Consider the following 27,563-nt stretch of genomic DNA (forward strand, 5'->3'; position numbering starts at 1 on the left):
TCAAACAGCTTTCTAGCATATTACAAATTTCGGATTCCAACAAGGATAGTCCCTTTACTCCAAGAAAAAATACTCAACCCCAAATGGAGTGCTTGGCTTTAATTATTTTTCTATACTGCTTTCTCCATCATTCCAAAGAAAAGACTATAAGAACTTATCTGTATCATTGGGGTAAAATGAAAATAATCCTCAAATCATTCTCCTTTGCTTACCCACACCTTGGAGGACTATCCCTTAGTTATTATCCCAGCAAAGGCATCCCAGTGTTGATGGAACAAAAAAGAGAGAGCTTATTTGCCTTTTTTTTTCCTTGTAACAACAGAATTTCTTTTATATGTTTAATTACAGCCTTAGAAGAGACATCAAACTGGATTTTAGTGGAAAGTTTTTTTTTTCCCCGTAGGTGGGTCACTGGAGATATAATTAATACAAATAATAGCTATCATATACAGATTTCTTTTAGTTGAAATGACCTCTTTTGCATACATTTTCCCACTGTCTGTAACAAAGCAGCTACTTGGGTTATGTTGTTCAGCTGGTTTTACAGCAAAGTCAAAGAGTACATCCTTTCCCATATGAGAAACATGTTAGCAACTCCCACAATTGTCTTACTGAAAAACTGTTTTTTATTGTTGTTGTTAAGGTGGAGGTTTATGAAAAGAAAAAGCTGGTTGGTTATTGATTTTCTTATCTTAAGCTGTATGTTTAAGCAGTAAATTAGTGTTGTAATCCCAGAGGAGGCTGTAAAGTCTCTGACAACCCCAATATGGCAGAGTTATACTGAGAGTGACCATGTACTTTATTATCCAAACCAGGACACTTTTGAGAATGAGAAAGGATACTATTAATAATTACCTCAGGACAACCGGTATAAACTAGGGCTGGTCCTGGACAATCAGAAGATGTGGTCATCCTCAAACTATTATGTATAGAATGGATAAACAACAAGGTCCTACTGTATAGCACAGGGAACTATATTCAATATTCTGTGATAAACCATAATGGAAAAGAATATTGAAGAAAAGAATGTATATATATTTGTATAACTGAATCCCTTTGCTGTACAGCAGAAATTAACACAACATTGTAAACCAACTATATTTCAAGAAAAAAAAAAAAAGATGACGATACGGTCACCCTGGTCATTTTAACCCACCCTGGAGAGAGGGGTCTAGCCTGTTTTTGCAAACGTCTTCCCCCAAAGAGATCTTGATGAGTGGGACTAGAGATTAGTATTACTCATGAATCATTAGGTTGTCACTTGGAAATTATATATGCATATATATATATATTTAAGTAATTTTTTTTGGATATCAGTAGGAGACATATTGAAAAACTCTTGACCAAATGTTTTTGTCTTAGCCATCCTGGAGTTCATGGTTCTGGGAAGACTGAGGCTCAAATGGATCTTGGGCTGGAGGAAAGGAAATGAGGGAGTTGGCCTTCCCCACTGAGGTGGAGACTCATTGCCTAGAATCAGAGCCCAGCCCAGGCACTCAATATATGCTGAATAAATAATGACTGTAATGACTCTAAGCACATCTTGAATTAGACTGTGATGTTGCTTGATTCACAGCTGTACACCAAAAAGAAACTTCTTTCTTTCAGAGGGTGAAGCCATAATGAAGACCATTTGATGAGAACTCAAGTTTCTGAGTTGGCACAAAATTGTTTGTTGTTTTGGGGACTGAGAGAAGAATTAAAGCAGGAGAACATATTTCATTTACATTGGGAAAGGCCCCTGGGAATTAAATGGTAGGAAAGAGTCCAAGGTTTTTTGGTGATTAGTTGAGGAATGCTAAGGAAGGTGGTATTAGGGAATTCTTCAAATATTCAGACAGTTAGTGAGCACCTACTCTAGGGCAGGTGTTGTCCAAGGTGCTGGGGTTCAAAGGTAGAGAAGAGTGTTCCTAATCTAAGGAAAATCACAGACTAATGGGAAGATATAAAAACATATAAACATCATGACAAGGCAGTAATAATGCTATGTAAAGATAGAGTAGGAACAAGAAGAAGAGAATGAGTCTTTCTACCTCGGAATGCAGGGGGATTCATGGTAAAAGCGATGGTGGAAGAGTGTGATGAGATGGATGAGTTGGCCTGGGAGCCAGCTGGCCTCCTGGGATAGAGAAAGGAAGGCAAAAATGACAGGACCTGAGTTTTACATGGTTGATACAACGTTGCCAATATCTTGGTATTACTTAACCCATGGGTTCTTGAACTGGACCTTTAAGGGTAAATTCACATATTTTGATCACAGTGGTGCTGAAAGATACCATACACCTTTTTGGATATCTACAGTAGTCCCCCTTTATCCATGGCAGATACATTCTAAGACCTCCAGTGGAGGGACTTCCCTGGTGGTCCAGTGGTTAAGACCCCGCACTCCCAATGTAGGGGGCCCGGGTTCGATCCCTGTCCAGGAACTAGATCCCACATGCTGCAACTAAGAGTCTGCATGCCGCAACTAAAGATCCCACACGTGGCAACGAAGATCCCACGTGCTGCAACTAAGACCCGGTGCAGCCAAATAAATGCATAAATATATAAATATATATATATATATAAATTTATGTATGTATGTATGTATGGCTGTGTTGGGTCTTCGTTTCTGTGCGAGGGCTTTCTCTAGTTGTGGCAAGTGGGGGCCACTCTTCATCGCGGTGCGTGGGCCTCTCATTATCGCGGCCTCTCTTGTTGCAGAGCACAGGCTGCAGTCGCGCAGGCTCAGCAGTTGTGGCTCACGGGCCTAGTTGCTCCGCGGCATGTGGGATCTTCCCAGGCCAGGGCTCGAACCCGTGTCCCCTGCATTGGCAGGCAGATTCTCAACCACTGCGCCACCAGGGAAGCCCAATAGATAAATATAAAAGACCTCCAGTGGATACCTGAAACCACACATAGTACTGAATTCTCTCTGTCTGTCTCTTTCTCTCTCTATATATATATATACACACTATGTTTTTTCCTATACATATGTACCTATGATAAAGTTTAACTTATAAATTAGGCACAGTAAGAGATTAACAGCATAACTAATAATAAAATAGAACAATTCTAATAATATACTATAATAAAAGTTATATGAATGTGGTCCCTCTCTCAAAATATTGTATAAATTTAATGCCTTTTCTATCTTAACTAAGTACTTATCACAGTGTGGCCATAACTTGTTGCAGTTTGAGACGCAACAGCAAAACTAGCATGGATTTCTTCTTCCTTCTTCACAACTTCACAGATAGAAGATTCATTCTTTCCATAGATCTTAGCCACCTCAGCATATGGGTTTTTTTTTTCTTTTCTTATTAAGTTGAGAATTTTTACCTTTTCTCTTAAAGAAAGCACTTTATGACTTCTCATTGGCATATCCAAATTGTCAGCTTTGCTACTCTTGCGCCTTGGGGCCATTATTAAGTAAAAAAAGGGTGACTTGAACACAAGCACTGTGATAACTGGACAGTCAATCTGATAACCACATAGCTACTAAGTGACTAATGGATGGGATATGCTGGATAAAGGGATGACTCACGTCCCAGGCAGGACAGAGTGAGATGGTGCAAGCTTTCATTATGCTACTCAGAAGGGTGTGCAATTTAAAACTTAAGAATTATTTATTTCTGGAATTTTCCATTTAATATTTTCAGACCACGGTTGACCACAGGTAACTGAAACTGCAGAAATTCAAACCATGGATGGGGGCGGAGGGGTTTACTGTACTTAAATCTGAATAAAACTAATTTCATATTCTGCCAGAATGGTGAGAAGGACTTCAAGAAAACAATTTTTTTGAAAACCATCCAAAGTGGATGATAGTGCATGGTACTTTGAAAGTCCCACGGTTTTGGAATTCTCTGTGCTTTCATTCTTAACCTGAACCTGCATTTAATTGCACTAGTGTCTACTTTTGTTTAACTACAATTTAACTTATTTTCATTTAAATTTATCTTTGGAGTGGAGGAGGGTGGATAGAAGGGTGGGTCAGATACTCCCCGTGTTTCAGCAAGATGCTTTAGTATTTCGAAATAAATATCTTGTCTCCTTGCCTGCCCTTACTGAGGTTTGACGATTTTAAGTCCATCCTATCTTTTTAGAGCTTCCTCTTTTCCTTTAAGTAATTTTTGTCTTTGCTCTATCCTTCCTCCTGTTCTTTTTCAGCATGAGCAAAAATTAAGCTTTTAGACAGTCATAACTTGTGAAGGAACAAGTTCTGACTTTAGACTTCTCCCTGTGTTGACCATTCTGGGGTTATATGACTTCTCATATCCTTTCAAAGGTTGAGAGGCTAAAGTCTTATCAGCGCCCTGGTGGTATGATTTCTTGGTAAACGTTTCTGTAAGAATGAGGGAAATGTCAATTTTCAGGAAGAGCAGTGAACTGTGGAAGATTCTAAAATCATTTATGAAAATGCTTACAATTTGTCTTTTTAAAAAATAAAACAATTATGAGTTAGAGTCATAGAGCAGAAAGTGATCTCTTGACCCTCCTTATAAGTGAAATGAGTTGTATTTCTAATGGGATTGCTAATATTTTAGCTGTAAACCACAGAGATTATTTGAATAGGTTCCTCCCTATCCTTTGTGTGGTTTATTCATTTTTAGGGAAAAGTAATTGATGTCCTCAGCATTTTCCAAAATAGAGTTTTGTCACTAACAGGCATTTGTTTCTTAAGATTCTGTATATTTTGTTACTTTTCTGGAAACTTATACAGATGAGCTATTGACACAGAACAAGCAAAATTGTGTAACTCTTTGTGGAAGGGTCAGTTAGAATGTTTGGCTAGTAACAAAGATCTCTGGATCATGTTGACTACATACAAGAGATGCATGTCAATTAATGACAACTGTTTCCTGACATAAAGCAGTTAATTCTAAGCTGAATATTTGTATTGAATTTTTTACGAATACCACATTTATAACAAATTATAGAAATTTGGTTGCGTAGGTAAATAGCTCAACTTAATTTAGAGTAAAAAGTAGCCTTGCTGTCTCCTTGCATTTGAACTTTTAAATGCACTTGTGGCAAATATGAGAAGTACATTATGTTTGATACTTCAAATTAGAAAAACATTTATTCAAAAAATCTTTGTGATTGAAAATTGTTAGCATGAACTTTTTCTTTTTAATGAATTTATTTGGATTCCCAGCATCTTATTTATTTATTTTTTTAAATATTTATTTATTTATTATTTATTTATTTATTTTTGGCTGTGTTGGGTCTTCGTTGCTGCACGAGGACCCTCTCTAGTTGCGGCAAGCGGGGGCCACTCTTTGCTGCGGTGAGCGGGCCTCTCATTGCGGTGGCTTCTCCCATTCCAGAGCATGGGCTCTAGGCGCGTGGACTTCAGTAGTTGTGGCACGTGGGCTCAGTAGTTGTGGCTCACGGGCTCTAGAGCGCAGGTTCAGTAGTTATGGCGCATGGGCCATAGTTGCTCCGCGGCATGTGGGATCTTCCTGGACCGGGGATTGAACCTGTATCCCCTGCGTTGGCAGGCAGACTCTTATCCACTGCACCACCAGGGAAGCCCTAACATGAACTTTTGGCTTTGCCTGATATAAGAACTGTTCAGAAATCAAGTTTGGACTTGAAAATACCATCTTGATCAAAATGAGGCCCAAAGACAGAAAGTGGCAGGAAATACTTGGCATTGCTGCTTTTCTTGGTTAGTCAATACAAATGATTTTGTAGATTAATGAAACAAAAAGACTATAAAATATGATACAGCATCTTGAATTCTGCTCCATTGTTTTAGTGTTGGCTTCTTTTTTAAAAAAAAAATCTCAAGCTGTGTATTGAGCCGCATCACTTAAGTTCTTTCAGCTTTTCCGTTTTGTTTCAAAAGCCTTGTACTTACCTCTTTTGTTGAGAGAGCAGCCATGAACTCTGTGTCCAGTTGTTTCCAGTTCTATGATGCCTAGGACATTGCCACTTCTCCTTTTATGGTGAAAAATAGCACCTTTTCTGTTTGCAAGAGCAGAGGCTGGGGAAGATGACATGATTGTGATGGTGATATGGGGATTGGGGAGGACTGATTTGAATACATGAATCTTTATGGCACCTTCAAAATGTTTCCGCTCTGGAAATTGAAAAACAGAGCTCCCACAGAGATATTTTATTCATGCAGAAATGAAATTGGAACTTGGTATAAAAACCCATTGGCTAGGGGGCTTCCCTGGTGGCGCAGTGGTTGAGAGTCTGCCTGCCAGTGCAGGGGACGCGGGTTCGAGCCCTGGTCTGGGAGGATCCCACATGCCGCGGAGCGGCTGGGCCCGTGAGCCACGATTACTGAGCCTGCGCGTCTGGAGCCTGTGCTCCGCAACAAGAGAGGCCGCGATAGTGAGAGGCCCGCGCACCGCGATGAGGAGTGGCGCCCGCTTGCCACAACTGGGGAAAGGCCTCGCGCGGAAACGAAGACCCAACGCAGCCATGGATGGATGGATGGATGGATGGATGGATGGATGGATGGATGGATGGATGGATGGATAGATAGATAGATAGATAAATAAATAAAATTAAAAAAAAAACCCATTGGCTAAACTGAACATGATGTAAAAATTTGAGCGTTCCAGTCCCAGGTAGATTACATTAGTAGAGGTTCCCCTTGGGAGAGCCTGGAGAAGTGCTTCCCAACCAGTCCATGGTCTGGGTACATCAAAACCCTTGGAGCTCTGGTTAAAATGCATAATGCCAGGCTCCTGCAAGGGTGAGTCAGACTGGAACTGAGGTGGAGCCCAAGAACCTGCATTTGTATTGAGTATCCCTCCCTCCATTGGATCGCACTTGGGTAGATGTCTTAGTTCGTTTAGGCTGCTATGAAATACCACAGACTGGGTAGCTCATACACAACAGAGGTGTGTATTTCTCACAGTCTGGAGGCTGGAAGTTGAAGATCTGGGTGCCATTAAGGTTGGGTTCTGATGAGAGCTGGTTTCCAGACTGCAGACGTCTCCTGGTGGCCTCATGGTAGAAGGGGCAAGGGAGCTCTCTGGGTTCTCTTTATAAGGGCACTAATGTCATTCATGAGGGCTCCACTCTCATGACCTAATCACCTTCCAAAGGCCCTCCTAATGCCATCTCTTTGAGCATAAGGTTCTCAGCCTTATGGGGCGTGGGGACACAAACGTTCTCACCATAGCAGTAAGGGATCATTTGGAATTTTCCCCAATGTTAGCCAGATTCTCTCATAAATCAGCATCTTTAGAATAACAAGTACCAGGATTGCAACACTCACAGGTGCAGAAACTCTCGCCACCTGGGGTGGCTGCTGCCCAAGGTCAGCTGTGAGTTATAGGGGACCAAGCAGAGTGCCCCCAACTCCAGGCACTCTCCTCCGGGCCACCCTCTTTGCTACTAAGAACCTCTCCTGCTTAAAGATTCCAAAAGGTATTTTCCTAACTCATGCACCCCACGACCAGGAAACTCTGATACAGAACCTGAGCCTCCCTGTGTGGCTGGCTGGCCCCGGGGCCCGCATGTCCTCATCGGAAAGGGCAAGTGGCAGTGTGCCTGCTCCCGTGAGGCTGCTTTGTCACTCAACAGACTCGTCATTTAGTCCTGAGTCATCTTGGCCAGGCAAACCCTCTTCCTATTGCCTTCCCAAACCGTGATCATCCTTGTTGTCTTAGTCAATGAATACCGAAGCACAGATATTTATTAGGCTCCTACTATGTGCTCTGTTTTAGGCTCCAAAGACACGAGGAAACAAGAGAAATAAGGCCCCATAGAGCCAACCTGCCAGTCACATCAGAATGTGTCCATACCCTCTTCTGCCCGTTGGTCTCATAAGTCATTTACACCAACGTACAGAATTGTGTCCCCATTTCTGTTCTGTTTACGTACATCGTCTTCTGTAAAACTGAGCTGAAACACAATGGCTTCTCCCAGATGGTTTCAGAAAACATCCCAGACTATTGGAGTTGGCTTTGCCCATCTGAGAGGCTTTATCAGCTCCTCCCTTTGACTCTCAGGGAGGCGGTCTTGACTAAAGATTGTAGGTAAACTTTAGAACAATTGGCTTTCTGTTTAGATGTGCTTGGTCTATCAGTTGGAAAGGCCTTTTTGCTTTGGCCTCTGTTCTCTCCTGGCTCCTAAAAAGCAACTTTTTTTCCCCCCATGAGTCTTTCTGAGTGTTAAGCTGAAACTTGAACCTCAGACTGCTTTCTCAAATCTCAGAGTTTAGAATTTTAGTGCTAAGACATTTTTCTGACCCCTTTTTAGTTACATCAGTTTCAACCCTCAGTTTTTTTGTATGCGTGTGAGGTTCATGGGTAGAATTTCAGAAGCCTCTCAAGAGAAAGGGGGAAAGCTCCTTTAAGGATGGAGAGTAAAAGAGTACATTTCACATAATACACACCAATTATTGTCCTCTTTCCTTTCCAAGTCGAAATACACAGATCACTGGGGGATAGACCAGATGTTTGTAGTTGGAATATCACCAAAGTCTTATGATAATATTTAATTAATCAAATATTTAATTTGATTACCCATGGCAAATGATACTGGTTTTTTTACTCATAACATTCATGTTTCCTTACATAAGAAGATAATTTAAATAAAAATTTTTAATATTATATAATCATGCAGATGGTACATGGATATGATAAAAATAGCAAGGTAAGTACGGAAATAATGGAGTTTGGAGAAACGCTGGTAAGTGAATGCCAAGAACAAGCGTCCTGGAGGAAAGCTCCCAGCCCTGCAGGGTGCACACCCACCACCCACAGACACAGGAAGCCTGCGGAGGTGAGCTTTCACTTAAATAGAACACAGGTTATCCATGTGTGCCAACCACACCCGAGTAGCAAGCTACGTAAGTGCGGATTAACCACTTACTGAGCATGTATGCTGGAAAAGGAAGTAACTCACATTTAAGGTGAGGGGAGGCACAGGATCCCGGCAGAGCATTGCAGTGAGAGACTCAGCGGAGTACGAGAGCCTTAGTGAGAAGCAGGTTGGTCTCCTGCCTGGAGGTCAGCGGGCACAAAAGCAGGGAAGGCAAACCAGGCCCTCGGAGGAATCTCTGTTACCAGCCAGGGTGCCTTGCTCAGAGGTTACCCCCTGATTTTATTACAGACCACATTTGTAGTAGGATGATGATAAATAAGAACCTGAAACTAGTAGGCTTTTAATGATAACGAAAGTTTTAAAGTACTTATAACCCATCGTTGGGTTTTTTTTCCCCCAAGTATGAAAACAGTGAAGCAAAAACTAAGTGGAAGAGAAGAGGCATTTCCGTTATTTATATTTGGAACAGAATCTAGAGATGGAATTGCAATTTTACTCCTTTCCCTGCTCTATATTTTAATAGCATTGGGTCCAGGAGCAAAAGTCCTTCTGGCCTGTGGTTCCCTCCCCTGTCCCCCTTTGTCTCATCTGATTAAATCTCTTGGTCACTTGATACCAAAGTTCGCCTTCCAAGCCACGGCTCCCCCCTCCCTGTGAACCAGAATGCTGCTCCCAGAGTGACGGCTCAGTTCTCCTGCTATCTGCAGAGGCTTTGGAGGTGCCGTCCACCAGCATGTTGATTTTGTGGAAGAGTCAGTGAGAAAGTTCTCACAAAGAGATAAGAAACAAAGCAGAGTGGACCTGTGCTACTGACTGGCCCAAACCACACATTCTAATATGCAGTTAGGAGGGATGTCAAAGCTAAGTCACCTATTCTTCCAATCACCAATAATTTTCGTTCTAAAAATCATATCATTTAGATTTTTCTTTTGTGTGGAATAAATGAACAGTTGTGCTCAATGGCTAAGTGTTGAATTTCTGTTTAGAAGAAGTGAGGATACAAAAACAAGACCCGTATATATGCTGCCTACACGAGACTCACTTCAGATCTAGAGACACATACAGACTGAAAGTGAGGGGATGGAAAAAGGTATTCCATGCAAATGGAAATCAAAAGAAAGCTGGAGCAGCAATACTCATGTCAGACAAAATAGAGTTTAAAATAAAGACTGTTGGGACTTCCCTGGTGGCGCAGTGGTTAAGAATCTGCCTGCCAATGCAGGGGACACGGGTTCGATCCCTGGTCCGGGTAGATCCCACATGCCGCAGAGCAACTAAGCCTGTGCACCACAACTACTGAGCCCACGTGCCACAACTACGGAAGCCTGTGCGCCTAGAGCCCGTGCTCCGCAGCAAGAAAAGCCACAGCAATGAGAAGCCTGCACACTGCAATGAAGAGTAGCCCCTGCTCGCCACAACTAGAGAAAGCCCGCATGCAGCAACAAAGACCCAACGTGGCCAAAAATAAATAAATAAACAAATAATTTTTTTAAAAAAGACTGTTACATAATGATCAAAGGATCAATCCAAGAAGATATAACAATTGTAAATATATATGCACCCAACATAGGAGCACCTCAATACATAAGGCAAATATTAACAGATAATAAAAGGAGAAATTGACAGTAACACAATAGTAGTGGGGGACTTTAACACCCCACTTACATCAATGGACAGATCCTCCAGACAGAAACTCAGCTCAGATCCTTAGCTTGAGTTTACTGGTCCTTCTAGTCCTGGTCACAGCTGTCATTGCATAGACTGACTTACCTCTCGTGTTTCCACCCCCTTCCCACCTCAGCCCCCATCTGCTGTTGGAACTGTCTCATTTAGAGCAGAGCTCTGAAGAATTAAAGATAAAGTTCCAAGTGTTGGAGTCTCAGAACCAGGTGAAGACAGTGCTTAGCTGATAGAAGGGTGTGACTTGGCCATTTATTTGGGGAAACACTCAGTGTAAAACTAGCACATGGTGTTATCATGGGAAGTGCATGTACCAACAGAGACCCAGATTTAGACCCAAGACTCAACAAACACTTCCAAGCTGAGTCACCTTGGACAGACTTTGACCTTGGACAGAGATTAAATAAACTATCTAATCTTTTTGATACTCAGTTTCCCTTCTGGAAAAAGAAGATACTAACTGGGTTGTGTTGAGGCTTAAATGAGAGGGAGAGGATCCTTCACCGCCACCCCCAGCCCACCGAGTCTCTTTGCTGTCTTGCCCTCAGCCCCAGGTGGTGTGTGTCTTTCAATCTTTCTTCTTTGCCTTTAACCTGTCCTTTTTTTGCCCTGTGTTTGGTTTTTTATTCTTCAAATAACCACAGTATATTAGTAGAATTGAAGAACATTTTAAAATATTGGTATCGATCAAATACATTTATGTCATCTTTTTATTAATCTTTAAAATCATTTTTAACCTTTTCTTTTCAAAATCTTCCATGTCCAAAAGCAAAATCAATGACTTTTTAAACATGTTTCTGTGTTTGGGGCTGCTGGTGGGGTTGGCTTTAACCTTTCGTAAGTGAATGGTCTTTATAATGCAAAAGATTCTCTACCTTGGTATAGAACTTTGGGGTGAGTCTTGAGTGATTTTTCTGGCTTAAGAGGGCCCAAATCCCAGGTGCCTCATGACAATTACATAATCTCTCTGTTCTCGTCAGCTTCGTGGTGTGTAGAATGTGGAAGTATTAACCTTCACTTGGGATAAGGTAGCACTGGACCCAAGGTCAACCTTGCCGGTGTGGAATAGAAGCAAGCGTGGCAGCATCATAGAAGAGATGCAGGGAACCCCAGGATTCTGCAAGAGCGGAGATCTAATCTGATTCAGGATTCCGGACCAAGCTCTGACCCTATAGGGTCTTCCCACAGGTCCTCAGTTATCCCACGAGGTCTTGGCAGCCAAGAGTCATCATGAAGCTGGTCTCATCACAATCATCTTTCGACAATTCGTATTTCACTTTTCTGCAGTTGTCTGCGATATAAGACCAATGGGGGAAAACTGACTTCTCATGTTTGTTCTATTCATTCCTTCATTTAGTCATTTTTTGAGAGCTGACTATATGGCAGGCACAGTGTTCGTGGTACCCAAATGCGTGACTCCCAAGCCTTACCCTTCCTGGACTTAGGGTGTAGCAAGAGACATATCTGCAAACAAGCAGTTAGGGGATGGGTCCCACTGGGGTGTCCACAGGCACTTTGAGAGCTTAAAGGGGGCAAGCCTAACTGTTGGGGGGATGAAGGGGAAGAAAATTCCTTTCGGGGGTGTTATTTGTGTTGAACCTTGAAGCCTAAGGCTTTAGCAGCCCGCTTGCTAGCCGCAGCCCTGAATTTGCATCAGCTTTGCCCTGTTTGCTGACTCACAGTTTCCTTGTCTCTGACTTGGGAAGACAGCGTCCACCTTTCCCGTCTCTGGAGGTAGAAGTAAGGCAACAGGGAGGCTTGTGTGGTTGTGAGGACACTCACCTGTCGGGAGGTTCTTCTTCATGCCCCAACAGTGTGCACCTGCAAGACGGTGGGTGTGCCTGGGCTTAGGGTTCAGTGTGTGGCTGTGAACTTCCCATCTGTCCTCATTAGACCAGTAGGACTAAGTCCATTTGGTCATGATCCCGATGTTCTTCTCTGATAGGAGAAGTCTGCATTAGAGTCTGATTGAGTAAATCCCCTCTTTCTCTTGCTGACTGTGTGCACTTGCTGAGATCACTGAACAGTATGAGCCCCAGGTTTCTCATCTGTAGGATAAAGATGGCGGTAATAGTTCATACCTCGTGGGTTGGTTGTGAGGATCAAAGGAGATAATGTGTGTAGAGTACTAGGCACAGTGTGACTCTCTAACAGTCACCATTATTAGGACTGGGGAGTAACCAGGAAAGGGTCACAGAGAATCAGGATAAGGCTCCTGCTTGGCCATTTTCATGGTGGTTCCTGCCATGGTTGAGGTCACTGCTACCCACATAGCACACTGGGTGGTTGAGAGTGGATGAGCCACCTCTTTTCCTATTTGTGGGTAGTGAAGGCAGCTGTGATTGGATGAATTCCTTATCACTATCATGTATTCAAAATACTTTCAATTCAATAATATTATTCAAGATTTAAAAAGGAAGGAGGGCTTCCCTGGTGGCACAGTGGTTAAGAATCCACCTGCCAATGTAGGGGACACAGGTTTGATCCCTGGTCCGGGAAGATCCCACATGCTGTGGAGCAACTAAGCCTGTGCGCCACAACTACTGAGCCTGCGCTCGAGAGCCCACGAGCCACTACTACTGAGCCCACGTGCCACAACTACTGAAACTCGCGTGCCTAGAGCCCGTGCTCTGCAACAAGAGAAGCCACCGCAATGAGAAGCCCACGCAATGCAATGAAGAGTAGCCCCCACTTGCTGCAACTAGAGAAAGCCCGCATGCAGCAAAGACCCAATGCAGACAAAAATAAATAAATTAAAATAAATAAATAAATAAATAAATAATCAGGGTCTTTAAAAAAAAAAAAAAAAAAGAAGAAGGAAATGCTGTCCCAGGCTACAACATGAATGAACCTTGAGGGTATTATGCTAAGTGATATAAGCCAGTCACAAAAAGACAAATACTGTGTGATTCCCCTTATATGAGGTACCCAGAGTGGTCAGATTCTTATCTAAGAAAGTAGAAAGGTGGCTGGGGGGAGGGAGGACTGGGGAGTTGTTTAATGGGTATGGAGTTTCAGTTCTGCAGGATGAAAAGGGTTCTGGAGATTGCACAACAATGTGAATATACTTAACACTTCTGAACTGTATACCTACAAATAATGAAGATGGTAAATTTTGCTGTTTGTGTTTTATCACAATTTTATAAAAGCTTAATAAGCTTGTGCCAAGCGTAAGGCATTATACCTGGCCCAAGGGGAGGCAGTGTGAATAAAAACAAATATGGCCCCTGTCTCCCCTTATGAAACTTACAGGCTGGTAGGGGAGGTATATGTCAAAGGAAGAATGACATTAATGGGCAAAAGTGCAGCTGGAACAGGTGCTCCGACCAGAAGTTCGTGGTACCCTGAGAACCTAGAGTATGGGGACTTGACCTCGTCAGGCAGACCAGGCCAGGTGAAGAGCAGCAGTGAGAAGGATGAAGGAAGACCATCCCAGGAACGTGCAAAGCATGAGCCAAGGCTGCAACAAGGAGGCCAGTGTGGCTCGAGTGCAGAGGGAGGAGGAAAGCGTGTTGTGAGAAAAGGCTGGCCAAGACGGAGGGGCCAGACCACGCGGCCTTGTTGGCCACAGTAGAGTTTTGTCTTTCTTCCTGAGCTGAGGGGAGGCCATTGAGGGTTTTGAGCTGAGGATGGGGAGACACATAGAAAAGCAGGTTTGTGTTCTGAAAAGATCAACCTGAAGGAACATTTTTTTTTTTCTTACAAGGAAAGATCTTATCAGATGCTAAGAGTTGTCTCAATTATTCACCTGGAAAAATTGATCGAGTCTCCTAGATGTTTCTCTGGGGCCTGATGTTCGCAGGGCCCCCGGCAAGAGTACAGATGGAGACCCACATCCCATAAGTCTAAATGGTTACAGGCAATAATCAAGCCAACAAACCATTATTAATATGTTCTGTCCTCTTACCATGAAAAATATCTCTTTATAACTAAAATGTCAAAAAAGATATGTACAACTATGGTTTTTAATATGACTAAGAGCCAACAAAGTATCAAAGATGATTGAATTTAACTATAACTGCACTGTCTGGGTATTCTGTTGGGTCAATGAGATGTGGATATGTAATAAAATATTTTATAATTAATCCATCATTTCCTATTTCATAATTTTTGGCCTTCTTTATAGTAAAATCACGAATTATATTATTTTAATTAAGATTTTCATACAATTCGTGTTGTTTTAATAGAAAGGCTGTTAGATGACTTTTTTATAACAGGTATATTGAATATGTATTGTATATATATTCGTATATATGCAGTTCACCCATTTGAAGAATCCAACTTTTCTTGAGTCATTTTAGTTCTGAGATCATTTTCATTAATTCCAATTTGAAGAAACTTTGCCCTACTGAGATCATATCAACCTGAATTGTTAAAAAAACTTCTTTAAAGCAATACTTGGATTTGAAAATGAACCATAAATATAGTATATTATGTTCCAAACATGGTAATGGGATCTCTTAGATAAATTATCTTTATCACAAAAAATATTAGAAAGAAAATATTTTAATTCCATCACACAAATATCTATCACTTACGCTGCAACTTTTCCTGTCTATTCAAACAATATCTCAATCTAATATTAATGTAAAGCCCTGGCATCATGTCTCACACATATTATCTGGATATCTATGCAAATTTAAGAGCAATAGGAATGGTTTGATGTTGTAAAATGTTCCTTGGCTGCCATGTGCAAGTGTTGTGAGTTTGGAGGGCCTCCTGAACTACAAATTGGAATATGAGGAGGGGGAAGAATATAGACATTTGGTACAGCTGGGGATGGTGCTTCGTTGTGCGAGGATGCATTGTATTCATGTATTTGAAAGAAAGGAATTGACAAGTTCATTAGCCTTTTCTCACATCCAGGTGTTTCTGCTGCTCAAACCCTCCCTGCACTGAAGCAGCCCCCATCGCTGCCATGGCTGGTATTAGCAGTGGGGAAACCCTCGAATGTTTGGGGCTTTCAGACACGGATGCCAATTGTTTCGAGGTCATAGGGCAAGGGATGTCGGGGAGCAGTTCCCTGGGGCCTAAACAGTGTGAGTCACAAGAGCTGATGTTTAGGATTACTCCAAGTGACATGGACACTCATGTGTCCTTAATAAATTGTGTGTGTGTGTGTGTGTGTGTGTGTGTGTGTGTGTGTGTGTGTGTGTGTGATATTTGTGGACTTCTAAAGCACAGGGTCCAGGGTGGGGACCCCTCTGCCCAGGGGTTTAGGATGGCGCTACCTGCAGCCTAAACTTGCATAAGCGTTCGGCAGGCCCTTTCCAAATCCACCCCCATCAATTTACTAATCTGGATATTGACCAACACTGCCAGGAGGTACTTTCTTTCTCACTCTGTTCCTTTTAAAGACTGCTGACTGCGTTTTTCACTTGTTTTTGTCTTATTAGGAACTGGAGAAAGTGGCAAAAGCACCTTTATCAAGCAAATGAGAATCATCCATGGGTCTGGTTACAGCGACGAAGACAGAAAGGGGTTCACGAAGCTAGTTTACCAAAACATATTCACCGCCATGCAAGCCATGATCAGAGCCATGGATACCCTGAGGATACAGTACGTGTGTGAACAGAATAAGGTAACATGCTTAAGAGTGTTGGACCCATTTGTGAATGCATGCTCTCCTCCTCTGGTTAGCATATGTATCTGAACTAAAGGGTTTACTGCGTGCTTCTTCCATCAGAGGCCAGAAGAAGCTCTTGAACTCAGATTCTGGGGTAGAGATACTCCAGAGGAGTGTGATGAATTTAGGAACAGCGCTGCAGTCTTATTTCTGCAGAAGCTCTAGCATAGTGGTAGCGTGGTGCTGCCCAGTGCACAGCAATTCAGAAATGTGGGTAGTCATTCTGGTGACTTTTTTCAGATGCTGAGAAAAGGAAGACATACATATACATCTCCTCTTTCAGCTAAGATACCTGGTTAATTTCTTCATTGGAGCAGTGGAGATCTTGGGTTTACAATGGCCAACTTTCTAAGAATTCCCAGTCTTAGGAAAATGCCCTGCAGACTACTCAAAGAAGTCAGTGGGCTTTGTTTGTTTGTTTTGGGAGCTAGCCCTTCTTAGGAGCTAAGTGATGATTTATGAAGGGTAATGCTTGTGTTTCAACTAGCAGAAGACTCTCATAAAGTAATGGTATGAAGTTGCCATTTGCTTTCCTGTCACCATGGGTTATTTAAAATACATATCTGTTTAAGACTATAGGAAAATAATGAGGCAGGAGGGTGGGAGGAGGAGACAAATAATATTTTCTATGGTGTATTGGAATGTAAATCCATAGGAAAATACTATGTATAAGTTCATTAAGAATCTAAATGATAGAGTTTCTTTAAAATAATTCATACCAAGTTACAACATGACATGATGATAAAGAGAAAAATTCTGTCTTATTCTCTTGTGGATCAATTAAAAAGAATTTAGCTGCTCAAATGCCAGAATAGTGGTTTAAGTATGGACCTCAGGGACAACTTTATCATGAACTTGTGGCATCTGTGTTCATGTACATTATACAAAGAGTTTCAGAGCAATCAATCTAATTTTTTTTTTTATTACTCAGTGACTGGATTACATAGGAAAACTCAACGTGCACCAAATTTTAGATGTACCTTTACAGTGTGACTGCAACCTTGTGTCTTTACCACCATTTCCTTGCAGTCTTGAGGAAATGAAGGAATATAGCTTGCCTACAGCTTCAACGGTGTTATGCTGAAAAATGTGTGTGTGCATGTGTGACAGGCGGGAGGGGAGAGGGTGTTAGTGGTGGGAATTAGTCTTTAGTATATCTGATGCCAAGTAATATGAGAGGTGTCCTGAGCCACTGGGTGATTCTACAAGTGACTCTGATTCCTTTACACATTGGTTTTGAGTATATACTTTATATCTTTTTGAATGCATGCAATTAAAAAAATAATCACCCTTTACAAAGTATTTTAAAAATTAGGTCATCTGTGGAAATTTAGGATTATTTCAGAGAAGAGGCATGTCAGGAACGTCCTGGCGGTAATTTTAGTTAATCTACTTTCCTCCTTTGTAAAAGGCATTTTTTCCCCCAGTCATAGTGGGGTGACTGGGGAAAGCTTGGAATTTAGGGATGGATTCATAAACAGGCCTATTGGGAAGAAAAGGCTCAAATATAAGTCAGTTCTGCTTATCTTGGCAACATGTGTTTGTAAAAACCTGATCAGATTTAGTAATCAAGGTCCCTGGGTTTTTGTTTGGTTTTCCCTCAAGGTCTTCTAGAGGAACTCTGAGTTTATATTTCAAACAAAAAGGTTTTATGGGATTTGACATTGCTCCACTTTCTTGTGGTCTCTTGATCTGAATTCTTTCTCATAAGGCCATGTCCCCTTGCCCACTAATCTGCATTAGTTTCCTCCAGCTGCCATAACAAAGCACTTCAAACTGGTGGCTTAAAACAGAGATTTCTTCCTTCACAGTTCTGAAGCCTGGAAGTGTGAAATCAGGGGCTTGGTTCCACCTGGAGGCTCTGAGGGAGGCTCTGTTCCATGCTGCTCTCCTGGTTTCTGATGGTTGCTGGCAATCCTTGGTGTCCTTTGGCTTGTAGATGCTTCCATCCAGTCCCTGACTCTGTCTTCCCACAGAGCTCTCCCCTCTGTATCTCTGTGCTCACATGGTGTTCTCCTCTCTGTGTCCAAACCTCCCTCTTCCCATGAGGACAGCAGTCATTGGGTTAGAGCCCATCCTAATCCAGTATGACCTCATCATAGCTTGATTATGTCTACAAAGACCCTATTTCCCAATAAAGTTACTTTCTGAGATTTGGGGTTTTCATGAATTTCAAGGCAACACTATTCAACCCAGTACAGTCTGCCCTCTGCCCCAACCCCCCAAAGAATGTCCAGCCTATAAGCAAAATACATTCACCCCATTCTAATATCCCCCAAAGATTTAACCCTAAAAACAGCATCAACTCCAAGTCTCAAATCTGATCTAAATAGCAACTCAGACGGTCCCCAATCTCATCATTTAAATACTCTAAATCAGGTATGGGTGAGACTCTGGATATGGTCCATCCAGGAGCAGAATTCCTCTCCTTTCACACACCTGTGAAACTAGGAAATGAGTCAGTAGTACCTCTGTCTCCTCATTTGCTGTCTCTGGCTCCATTCTCAATTCCTTCTTTCTACTTCAAGTACCTGCATTCATGCTTTATAAACTTCCTCTTATCCCTCAAACATATGCCAGGGATGAACCACATAGTGACATGGCTTAAGGAGAGGCAAAAGGTTGAGTAGAAAGATCACTGGATTGGTTCCCCCAAGCCTGGGCTCTGCTCATGGCTCACCTGTGGGTCTCAGGCGGGAGTCAGCAAACTTTTTCTATAAAGGGCCAGAGAGGAAATATTTTCGGCTTTGAGGGCTATACAGTCTCTGTTGCAATTACTCAGCTCTGCTGTTGTACAAAACCAGGCATGGGTAATGCGTAAACGAATGAGTGAGGCTTGCTTATAAACTCTGTTTGCAAAATGTGAAAATTATTCTTAACTCACGGGCCAAACAAAAAAAGGCCAAGAGTGGATTTAGTCCATGGTCTGGAGTTTGCTGACTCAGTCCTAGGGGAAGCCGTGTAACCTCTCTGGTCTTGAATTTTCTTGTCTGTTAAATGCAGACAGCACATGCTCTGTCTACTTCATAAGCTAACATGAGCAAAAGGAAGTGCTTTACAAATTAAATGGCACTGGAAAATAGAAGGTTATTATTGGGGCAAGTTCAAAAGCCAAAAATGAACTCATTGTTTCTTCTGTTGATTGTTTAGGTCATTTTGATCGATTTCTTCTTTATTATTTTCTGAATAATTTTCTCTGTGGGCTAGTCCTGATTCCAAATGTGAAACTATAACAAAGTACCCTTCTTAGGTCATAAAATGATAAAATGATTAGTGCTGTAGGAGTTTAAGTAATTACTTAAGAAGCATGATCTATGTCTTCCTTTTAAAAAAAATTTACTTATTTTATTTATTTATTTTTGGCTGCATTGGGTCTTCATTGCTGCGCATGGGCTTTCTCTAGTTGCGGCGAGCAGGAGCTACTCTTCGTTGCGGTGCGCGGGCTTCTCATTGCGGTGGCTTCTCGTTGTGGAGCATGGGCTCTAGGCACGCGGGCTTCAGTAGTTGTGGCACATGGGCTCAGTAGTTGTGGCTCGTGGGCTCTAGAGGGCAGGCTCAGTAGTTGTGGTGCATGGGTTTAGTTTCTCCACAGCATGTGGGATCTTCCTGGACCAGGGCTCAAACCCGTGTCCCCTGCATTGGCAGGTGGATTCTTAACCACTGCACCACCAGCGAAGCCCATGTCTTCTTTACAAAGTATTGCTTCATTTAAAACAATTGACTAGTTAAGTCAAGGATGAACAAACCTAATTAGCTTTTCTTTTCAGTCCTTCCCTCGCTTCTTATTCCATTATTTGATTTTTTTCAGAGCTAGACACTTTCTTAAAAGTCTGTAGAAGGGAATTAAGAGTGATTTTAGAGGGTTTTATTTTAAATGTTAGCAAGATTATTGGTCAGCCAGGTTGTTGAAAATCTTTGCCTATTACTTGACAGGCTATTTTTGAAAGGAAATTTATCAGAAATTTAGTAGCGTTCAGTTTTTAACCATGTTTTAACCAACATGTTTTTTCAATTAAGATTTAGCCTTGAAGATTATTTTCTTATACATTGCCTACTTTTTTTAAAGAAATTATTCATATGTATTCACTCACTCTGTTGATAAGCCTTAATTTTTGTGTCTCTCAAGAATGTCATGAGCACATATTAGAATTTATGACTTCTTGAATAAATACTACAGAGGCATTTGCTCGGTGTCAGGACTACTAAATTTGAATTAAGCTTATATCTTATGTTTCCTGGTGATGATTTCATGGAAATCTTCATATATTTTACTGTTTGTAGTGTCTCCAACTTGAGAAATTCTCTCTCTAGGTCTGTAGTGTGGTAAAGGAAATCTTATCCCCTTAAAGGTTCTGCAGAATAGGCTTGGATGATTTACGTACAGAATTTCCCAAGGGCAAAGGACAGCCCTGCCTAACTTTTCAAAAATGTTTGGTTCTGTATTCAGTGATCTCTAGAAAAAAAGTACAAGGTCTACAGGTTCTTTCGGTAGCTGACCCCAGCTTCTTACTTGCCCTCCTTCTTATAGGAGCTCTTCACCACACTGGGGTCACATCGTATTTGCATGTAATGTACACACATTTAATTGTAAGGGCTCATCGTAAAAACAAAAACAACATCTTAAAAAAGGAGAGTTAATAATTGAACAGTAAGAAGAGTATTTTGCCTGCCATTCCCCTCAAGTACTTAATTTGGAATTCGGTGTTTCTAGAAGTGTGAGGTCTGAAATTTCCTTCAAAAAGCATCTTTCTCTTCTGCGAGAAGCTTTTACTGAATTCCAAGTCACTCTTGAGGCAGTGGGCTTGGGCCCTGTAGCCACCTACAGCTCTTGAATGGCTGAATTTGGGAGGTTTAATTGACTCACAAGGTCTCTGCTGATTTTGTTTCAAGTTTTTCAGGTCCTTCATTTAGGTACACAGATGTCTTTGTCATCAGTTCCCTGTAGTGTCTTGAGTTTCAGCCCCTTGGAGCGGGAATCCCCCATCTCCTGACTGCTGGATATATCAGGAACATGCAAAACAATAGTCCTCAGTCCCAGCTGCACATTGGGAGCTCTTGGGAGGCTTTTCTGCTGCCGCCCAGGGTACCAGCCCTGGAGAGTCGGGGCTAAGTATTCTTGGCACGCAGCCCGAGCTTTTGGATTGGCTTTTAGAAGCTTCCCAGGTGATTCTGATTAGGCAGCCAAGTTTGAGAGCCACTGCTATATGTATCTTAAGATTATCTGGAGGCGTTCAGTTCAGATTCTACTTTCTGATCAGCCTTTCCATAGAGGAGAGGGAGACTTCTGGTAATCTCTTGCATGGGATGACCTAATCAATCTTTATCCAAAGGTAAATTGAGGGGCCAGCATTGAGGATGTTTGTTTAGTTCAGCAGTACCGGGGGCGGGGAGGCCTTAGTGAGATGAGGTGATGGTAGCCGTGACAGCATCTCCAGGTGACATTTTTGAATTCAGGGCAGATTCTGTGTCTTTTCCTTTGAGTCTTGCAGGAGCCTAGCACAGCATCATGGCGAGAACTTCCAGGGATGGGGTGGGGGTCAGGGGGGAAGAAGGAGCTGCATTTCATTCTCTGGAGTTCACATTACTGGGCCTTCTCACCCTCCTTTTCCTGCTGTTGCTACACTGAAGTTATCGTTTCTTTTTGATCAGTAAAGAATCAGGGATGCAGGTTATATTGATAACATGCCCAAGGTATAGATATTGTTTGTAATAAACATACCTTACAATTTCATTTTGTGAATAGAGACATTATTAGGAAATTAAGTAGTTACATATTTTCACTCATCATTAATAGATATTTTTATTTATTGAGATGGTAATTCACTAGGTATAAAACGTAAACATCAAATATCCAACTTCACATTTAAGCAATAAAGTCAGGTATTTGCAGGTTAGGATTGCAGGAGAAGACATTTTCTAACACCAAAAAGAGCTTTGATCATGTCTCGTATCTGTGTATATTTAACTCTTCCAGCTTAACTTTTCATTTTCAGAAAGTAAGAGGCTGAAGTTCTAGAAGGGTCTGTTAAGGGTGCATGTGAGGAGATCAGGCACAGTTAAGTGAAAATGGTCAATTTATGTGGCTCCTTACAGAAGAGCTTCTCAGGGTTTGACATATGTTAAGACCCCCTTATTTTCTAATTTTAAAAACATCTGTTTAAATATACTTTTCAGTCCTACTTCCTCATCCAATCTGAAAAGTCATATTCTGCATGAGCCTCTGGGAACAGGGAGGCCAATGTTCAGACTTTGGCTGTAGCCCAGGGTCACTGGTTCTCTGGCACATGGTAAACTCAGGCTCTTTCTTCCCATGTCCTATTGGATATTAAAAATCGTGTGGTGCATTTTTCTCCTTACTAAGAACTTGGAGTCCTAGCCAGTGTCATAACAACAACAAATTCTCCATCAAAATCCTAGGCTGGAGTTTTTCCATTTATGCTAATAGTTCTCTGATTAATCAATGTTGACTTCAGAGTAACAGTTGCTCAATCAGCGCTTGAAATGTAAGAGTTTGGAAAATGGGTTTGGAAAATGGGAAAGAATAGGATAAAAATGAGAAAGAACTGGTTTTCTGCTTAATCACCGTCACAAGTAAATCTGACCACCCACTACGCATTGGGAGATGAGGAAGGTTTGGGGCCAGTGATGAGATTGATTTGACCATTGGAATGTTAATTTCTTCCCTTACCTCACGACTAGGTATGAACCTACCATCCATCTAACATGTGAAGTATTTTCCTTGAGTCTTAAATTGCATGCAACTTTGTTGCTATCTTAAAATACAAAGGGGAACACGTGAAATATCCTCACAATTCAAAACTCTTTAACAAAAGCTAGAATCATGGTCGGTGATGCTAGCAAAATTCTTTTTTAAAAAGTCTTTTTGAAATACAGTTGATTTGCAACATTGTATTTAATTTCTGCTGTACAGCAAAGTGACTCAGTTATATATATATATATTGGGTGGGCCAAAAAGTTCATTCGGTTAGTGAATACGTTCAATAAAGTTCTTCGTCAAAATGAAAAATGTCTACTTAAAACCGAACGAACTTTTTGGCCCACCCAGTATATATATACTTTTTCATATTCTTTTCCATTATGGTTTATCACAGGATACTGAATACAGTTCCCTGTGCTATACAGTAGGACACTGTTGTTTATCCATGAAAATTCTTGTTAGATCTGAAGTCCTTCACAATTTGCTTCCTTTTCATGGCAGAGCTGCACTCTCATTTTCTGATGGTAGAGAGGTAACAGGTGTGTTAATGCTACTCTCTTCTCAGCCCTGCCTTTTCTTATCACCCAGTTTCTTCACTGATGAATGAATGCCATAAACATGTGCCAAGAGGTAAATTAATCCCCGGTTTGTTTTGGAGTCCTGCCAAGAGAATCATCAGTTCACCTGGTTTTATTGAATTGTGAGGTAGATTTTCTTATTAACTTAACTTAACTTAATATTAACTTAATAAACTCTGCAGTATTATCCTAGCAAAGCATTCTAGAAAGCATCCCCTATTAAGAACTTTTTTTTTTTATTCAGGTGGGAGCTCAAATGGGATACAGTAACTAATCCAACAGAAACAAATAGTTAAAAGGTTTGTGTTTGTGTGTCTGTGTGCATGTGTGGGTGTGTATGTGCGAGTGAGTGGGCGTATTCACCAGTCAACCCGCCTTCAGAGTTAAAACCATATACATTAGAAGCCAGAACAGTTGGCTTTTTAAATTTTCATTGACTCTTCTTTTTGGAAGCTCAGATGTTTCCAGGGAGCTTTGAGACATTGCATCTTGTGTACTTCACCGTGATTTCTTTTTCCTTTTAATTTTTATTTTATATTTGGAGGATTTACGATGTTGTGTTGGTTTCAGGTATACAGTAAAGTTATTCAGTTATACATATACATATATCTATTCTTTTTCATATATCTATATGAAATAGATACATATACCTATTTTCTTTTCCCATATAGGTTATTATAGAGTATTGAGTAGAGTTCCCTGTGCTATACAGTAGGTCCTTGTTGATTATTTACTTTATATATAGTAGTGTGTCTGTGTTCATCCCAGCCTCCTAATTTATCCCTCCCCCACACCTTTCATCTTTGGTTACCGTAAGTTTGTTTTCTAAGTCTATGAGTCTGTTTCAGTTTTGTAAATAAGTTCATTTGTACCCTTTTTTAGATTCCACATGTAAGCGATACCATGTTATTTGTCTTTCTCTGTCTGACTTACTTTACTCAGTATGACAATCTCTAGGTCCATCCATGTTGCTGCAAATGGCATTATTTTGTTCTTTTTTAGGGCTAAGTAATATTCCATTGTATTTATGTACCACATTTTTATCCATTCCTCTGTTGATGGACATTTAGGTTGCTTCCGTGTCCTGGCTGTTGTACTGCAATGAACATTGGGGTGCACATATCTTTTCAAATTATGGCTTTCTCCGGGTGAACCTTCATACTGTTCTCTATAGTGACTGCACCAAATTACATTCCCACCAACAGCATAGGAGGGTTCCCTTTTCTCCACACCCTCTCCAGCATTTATTGTTTGTAGACTGTTTCATGATGGCCATTCTGACCCATGTGAGGTGATACCTCATTGTAGTTTTGATTTTCATTTCTCTAATAATTAGTGATGTTGAGCATCTTTTCATGTGCTTTTTGGCCATCTGTATGTCTTCTTTGGAGAAATGTCTATTAAGGTCTTCTGTCCAATTTTGATTGTTTTTTTTGTTTGTTTGTTTGTTTTGCTGTTGAGCTGCATGAGCTGTTTGTATATTTTGGAGATAAATCCCTTGTTGGTCACATAGTTTGCGAATATTTTCTTCCATTCTGTGCATTAGCTTTTCAGTTTGTTTATGGTGTCCTTTGCTGTGCAAAAGCTCTTAATTTTAATTAGGTCCCATTTGTTTATTTTTGTTTTTATTTTCATTACTCTAGGAAGTGGATCCAAAAAAGATACTGCTGCGATTTATGTCAAAGAGTGTTCTGCTTATGTTTTCCTCCAAGAGTTTTATAGTGTCCGGCCTTACATTTAGGTCTTTAATCCATTTTGAGTTTATTTTTGTGTTGGTGTTAGAGAGTGTTCTAATTTCATTTTTTTTTTTTTACATGTAGCTGTCCAGTTTTCCCAGCACCACTTATTGAAGAGACTGTCTTTTCTCCATTGCATGTTCTTGCCTTCTTTGTTGTAGATTAATTGACCATAGGTGTGTGGGTTTATTTCTGGGCTTCTATTCACCTTGATTTCTGACACTTAAAACTCTGTCAGATTTAATTAAATATGATCTAAAGTGATATAAAATAGCTTTCACATTGTTACTATTGCTTTGTATCTCCCCTAAATTAAATTTTAAATATTTTGGCATTTTTTTATCTGTAACTAGAAGTAAAGATATGGGCACATTTAAGTTGGCCATTTATGAAATCTGGTTAGAAAATTGTTTGCTTTTGTGTGTGAGTGTATAAAGAATAGAAAGTTGACTAATTTTTCTAGATTCTCTTTTTTTTAAAGTCACAACTAATCTAGTCTTTTAATCATTTCAATAGTTAAGGTGGAGCTAGTTGCAAAAAGGTTGAGGATGATAGGAATAACTTTGTATTTTAGGTGCCTCAAAGTTCTCTCCCTTTCATTTACACTGAGAGCTCCAGTGGTTGAATGATGGCATTTGTGGGAGGCCATCATGATTGACCAGTGGCCACCAATTCTCCCCAAGACCCCAAACTCTTCCGCCTCCTGTTGTATCTTTGCTTTGTATTGACATGGAATGTCTTTCCTATTGAACTGTGTGGAGGCTTCACTTTGGGGTTTAATCATCATTTATCATTATTATCATGCATGTATCATTATTATCATGCATGATCATCATGATTTGCATCAGTCCATATGTAGAGCCCTAACAATGTTAGTAATTACAAGGAAGTCTTTCCAAGTTCAAGTTAGTTCTTGGTGTAGTAGAATGAGACAATGGCTGACATAAAATTGAATTCCTGTCCTGCCTGTCATTTACATCCTCAACAGCCTTGGGCCGATCACCAACGCTCTCATTCTTTGTATTTCCTTCTTTAAGTGAGGGCTGTGTTGGCTCCCTGTGATATTACAAAATTTAAACATGTGAGTAACCTACCTTCAGAAGCAAAAAATTATATTTTGCTGTGTCCTAAACAGGTTTCTTTTTTCAGCAAAATTTTATTTTTTGTCACTTTGTCTTATCAACTTCTTCATTAATAAGACACTACACCCAGTACAGTGTTACATATAGTATGTCAACATAGGCTATTTTATTTCATATAATCCAGGAGTTCTTTTCGGACACAGTAGAAAGTACCAGAATAAGAAACAGAAAGACACATATATCAGACTCACAGTGAGTAATCCATGTTCCAGAATGTATAGGGTTTGCAGATGTGCCCTTGCCCCCTTCCTAAGGATAATACCAATTTTTAGGTTTCAAAAGAATGAATCGAATGAATGAATGAATGAATGAGTGGTCCTCCTTCCTGCAGATGCTGGCATCTGCATCTCCTGCATCTACTCTCACATTTCACCGTGAGGACAAGCATCTGTGGACAAGAACATCCCTCACAGAAATCTTGGGTCAGAAGGACAGAAAGATGAGGCAGAATTCATGCAGTGTCTTTCAAGTTGCTTGATTTCCTTAAATTTTTTTTAAATGACAAGGTTAAAGGATTGGAGAAGAATCTTCCTTAAATTGTCAACTGAAAAAAAAATGCACAACATGAGAGCTGTGAGTTAAATTGTATTTGGGGGCAAATTGAGGACTATAGCCTAGAAGACAGCATTTCAGATAGCTCTGAGAAGCTGCTCCAAAGAGGCAGGGGGGAAGGTCAGTATATATGTGATTTTGGTGAAGGGAGGTATACATGCAATCAAGCACACACTTTTTGCAGAAGGCTGCTGCTAGTCACAAGGAACAGACGTCATCATGAAGGATTATAGTGCTTTTCTAGATATGAGGAGATGCAAGAATTGGGCTCATAAAATCTGCTGAAAATATTTAACTATCTGAAGACCTGTTCTGCCAGTTTTTCCCAGAACACAAAGTGCCTCATTCCTGATCTCTGCCCTGAACTCCTTTCACGGGTGTTGAAGGTCAGCAGCGGTAGCAGCTCACGATTTAATCCTTGTAGAGATAGATGGCAAGTGCCAATTTGTAGTTGGTAAAAATGATGCGATTTCTGGTGATTTCTTCACTCCCTCCCTCAAAGAGAAATGTCCAGGCTGGCCCAGGCAGTTGGTGGCTCTGGCTGTCTACATCTGAGTCTAACGCAGGCACTGGACTTTGTTTCACGGGAAACCATGCTCTCCACCTTCTTATCTAGCAGGGACAAGTTATCACCATTGTAGTTAGAGTGGTTCATTTTTATTTTTTTCTACTTGGCCAGAGATGACCCTTCTCACTGTCAGTAAAGGTGATAAATCACCCCTCCCTCCACTTGATTTGGATATGAAAATCTGC

The 27,563-nt window shown here is 40.9% G+C and overlaps 1 protein-coding gene across 1 annotated transcript in view; it reads left to right on the forward strand.

Moving 5' to 3' along the window:
• The window catches only part of GNA14 (G protein subunit alpha 14), a 194,801-nt gene that overhangs the window by 85,893 nt on the left and 81,345 nt on the right, over positions 1 to 27,563 (forward strand). Inside the window, exon 2 of the mRNA XM_082471077.1 lies at positions 15,855 to 16,039. Within this exon, the coding sequence (XP_082327203.1) occupies positions 15,855 to 16,039 (185 nt within the window). The remainder of the gene's footprint in view (positions 1 to 15,854; positions 16,040 to 27,563) is intronic.

Source organism: Balaenoptera physalus (genome assembly GCF_965194825.1).
Source record: "Balaenoptera physalus genome assembly, chromosome: 7".
Classification (NCBI taxonomy): domain Eukaryota; kingdom Metazoa; phylum Chordata; class Mammalia; order Artiodactyla; family Balaenopteridae; genus Balaenoptera; species Balaenoptera physalus.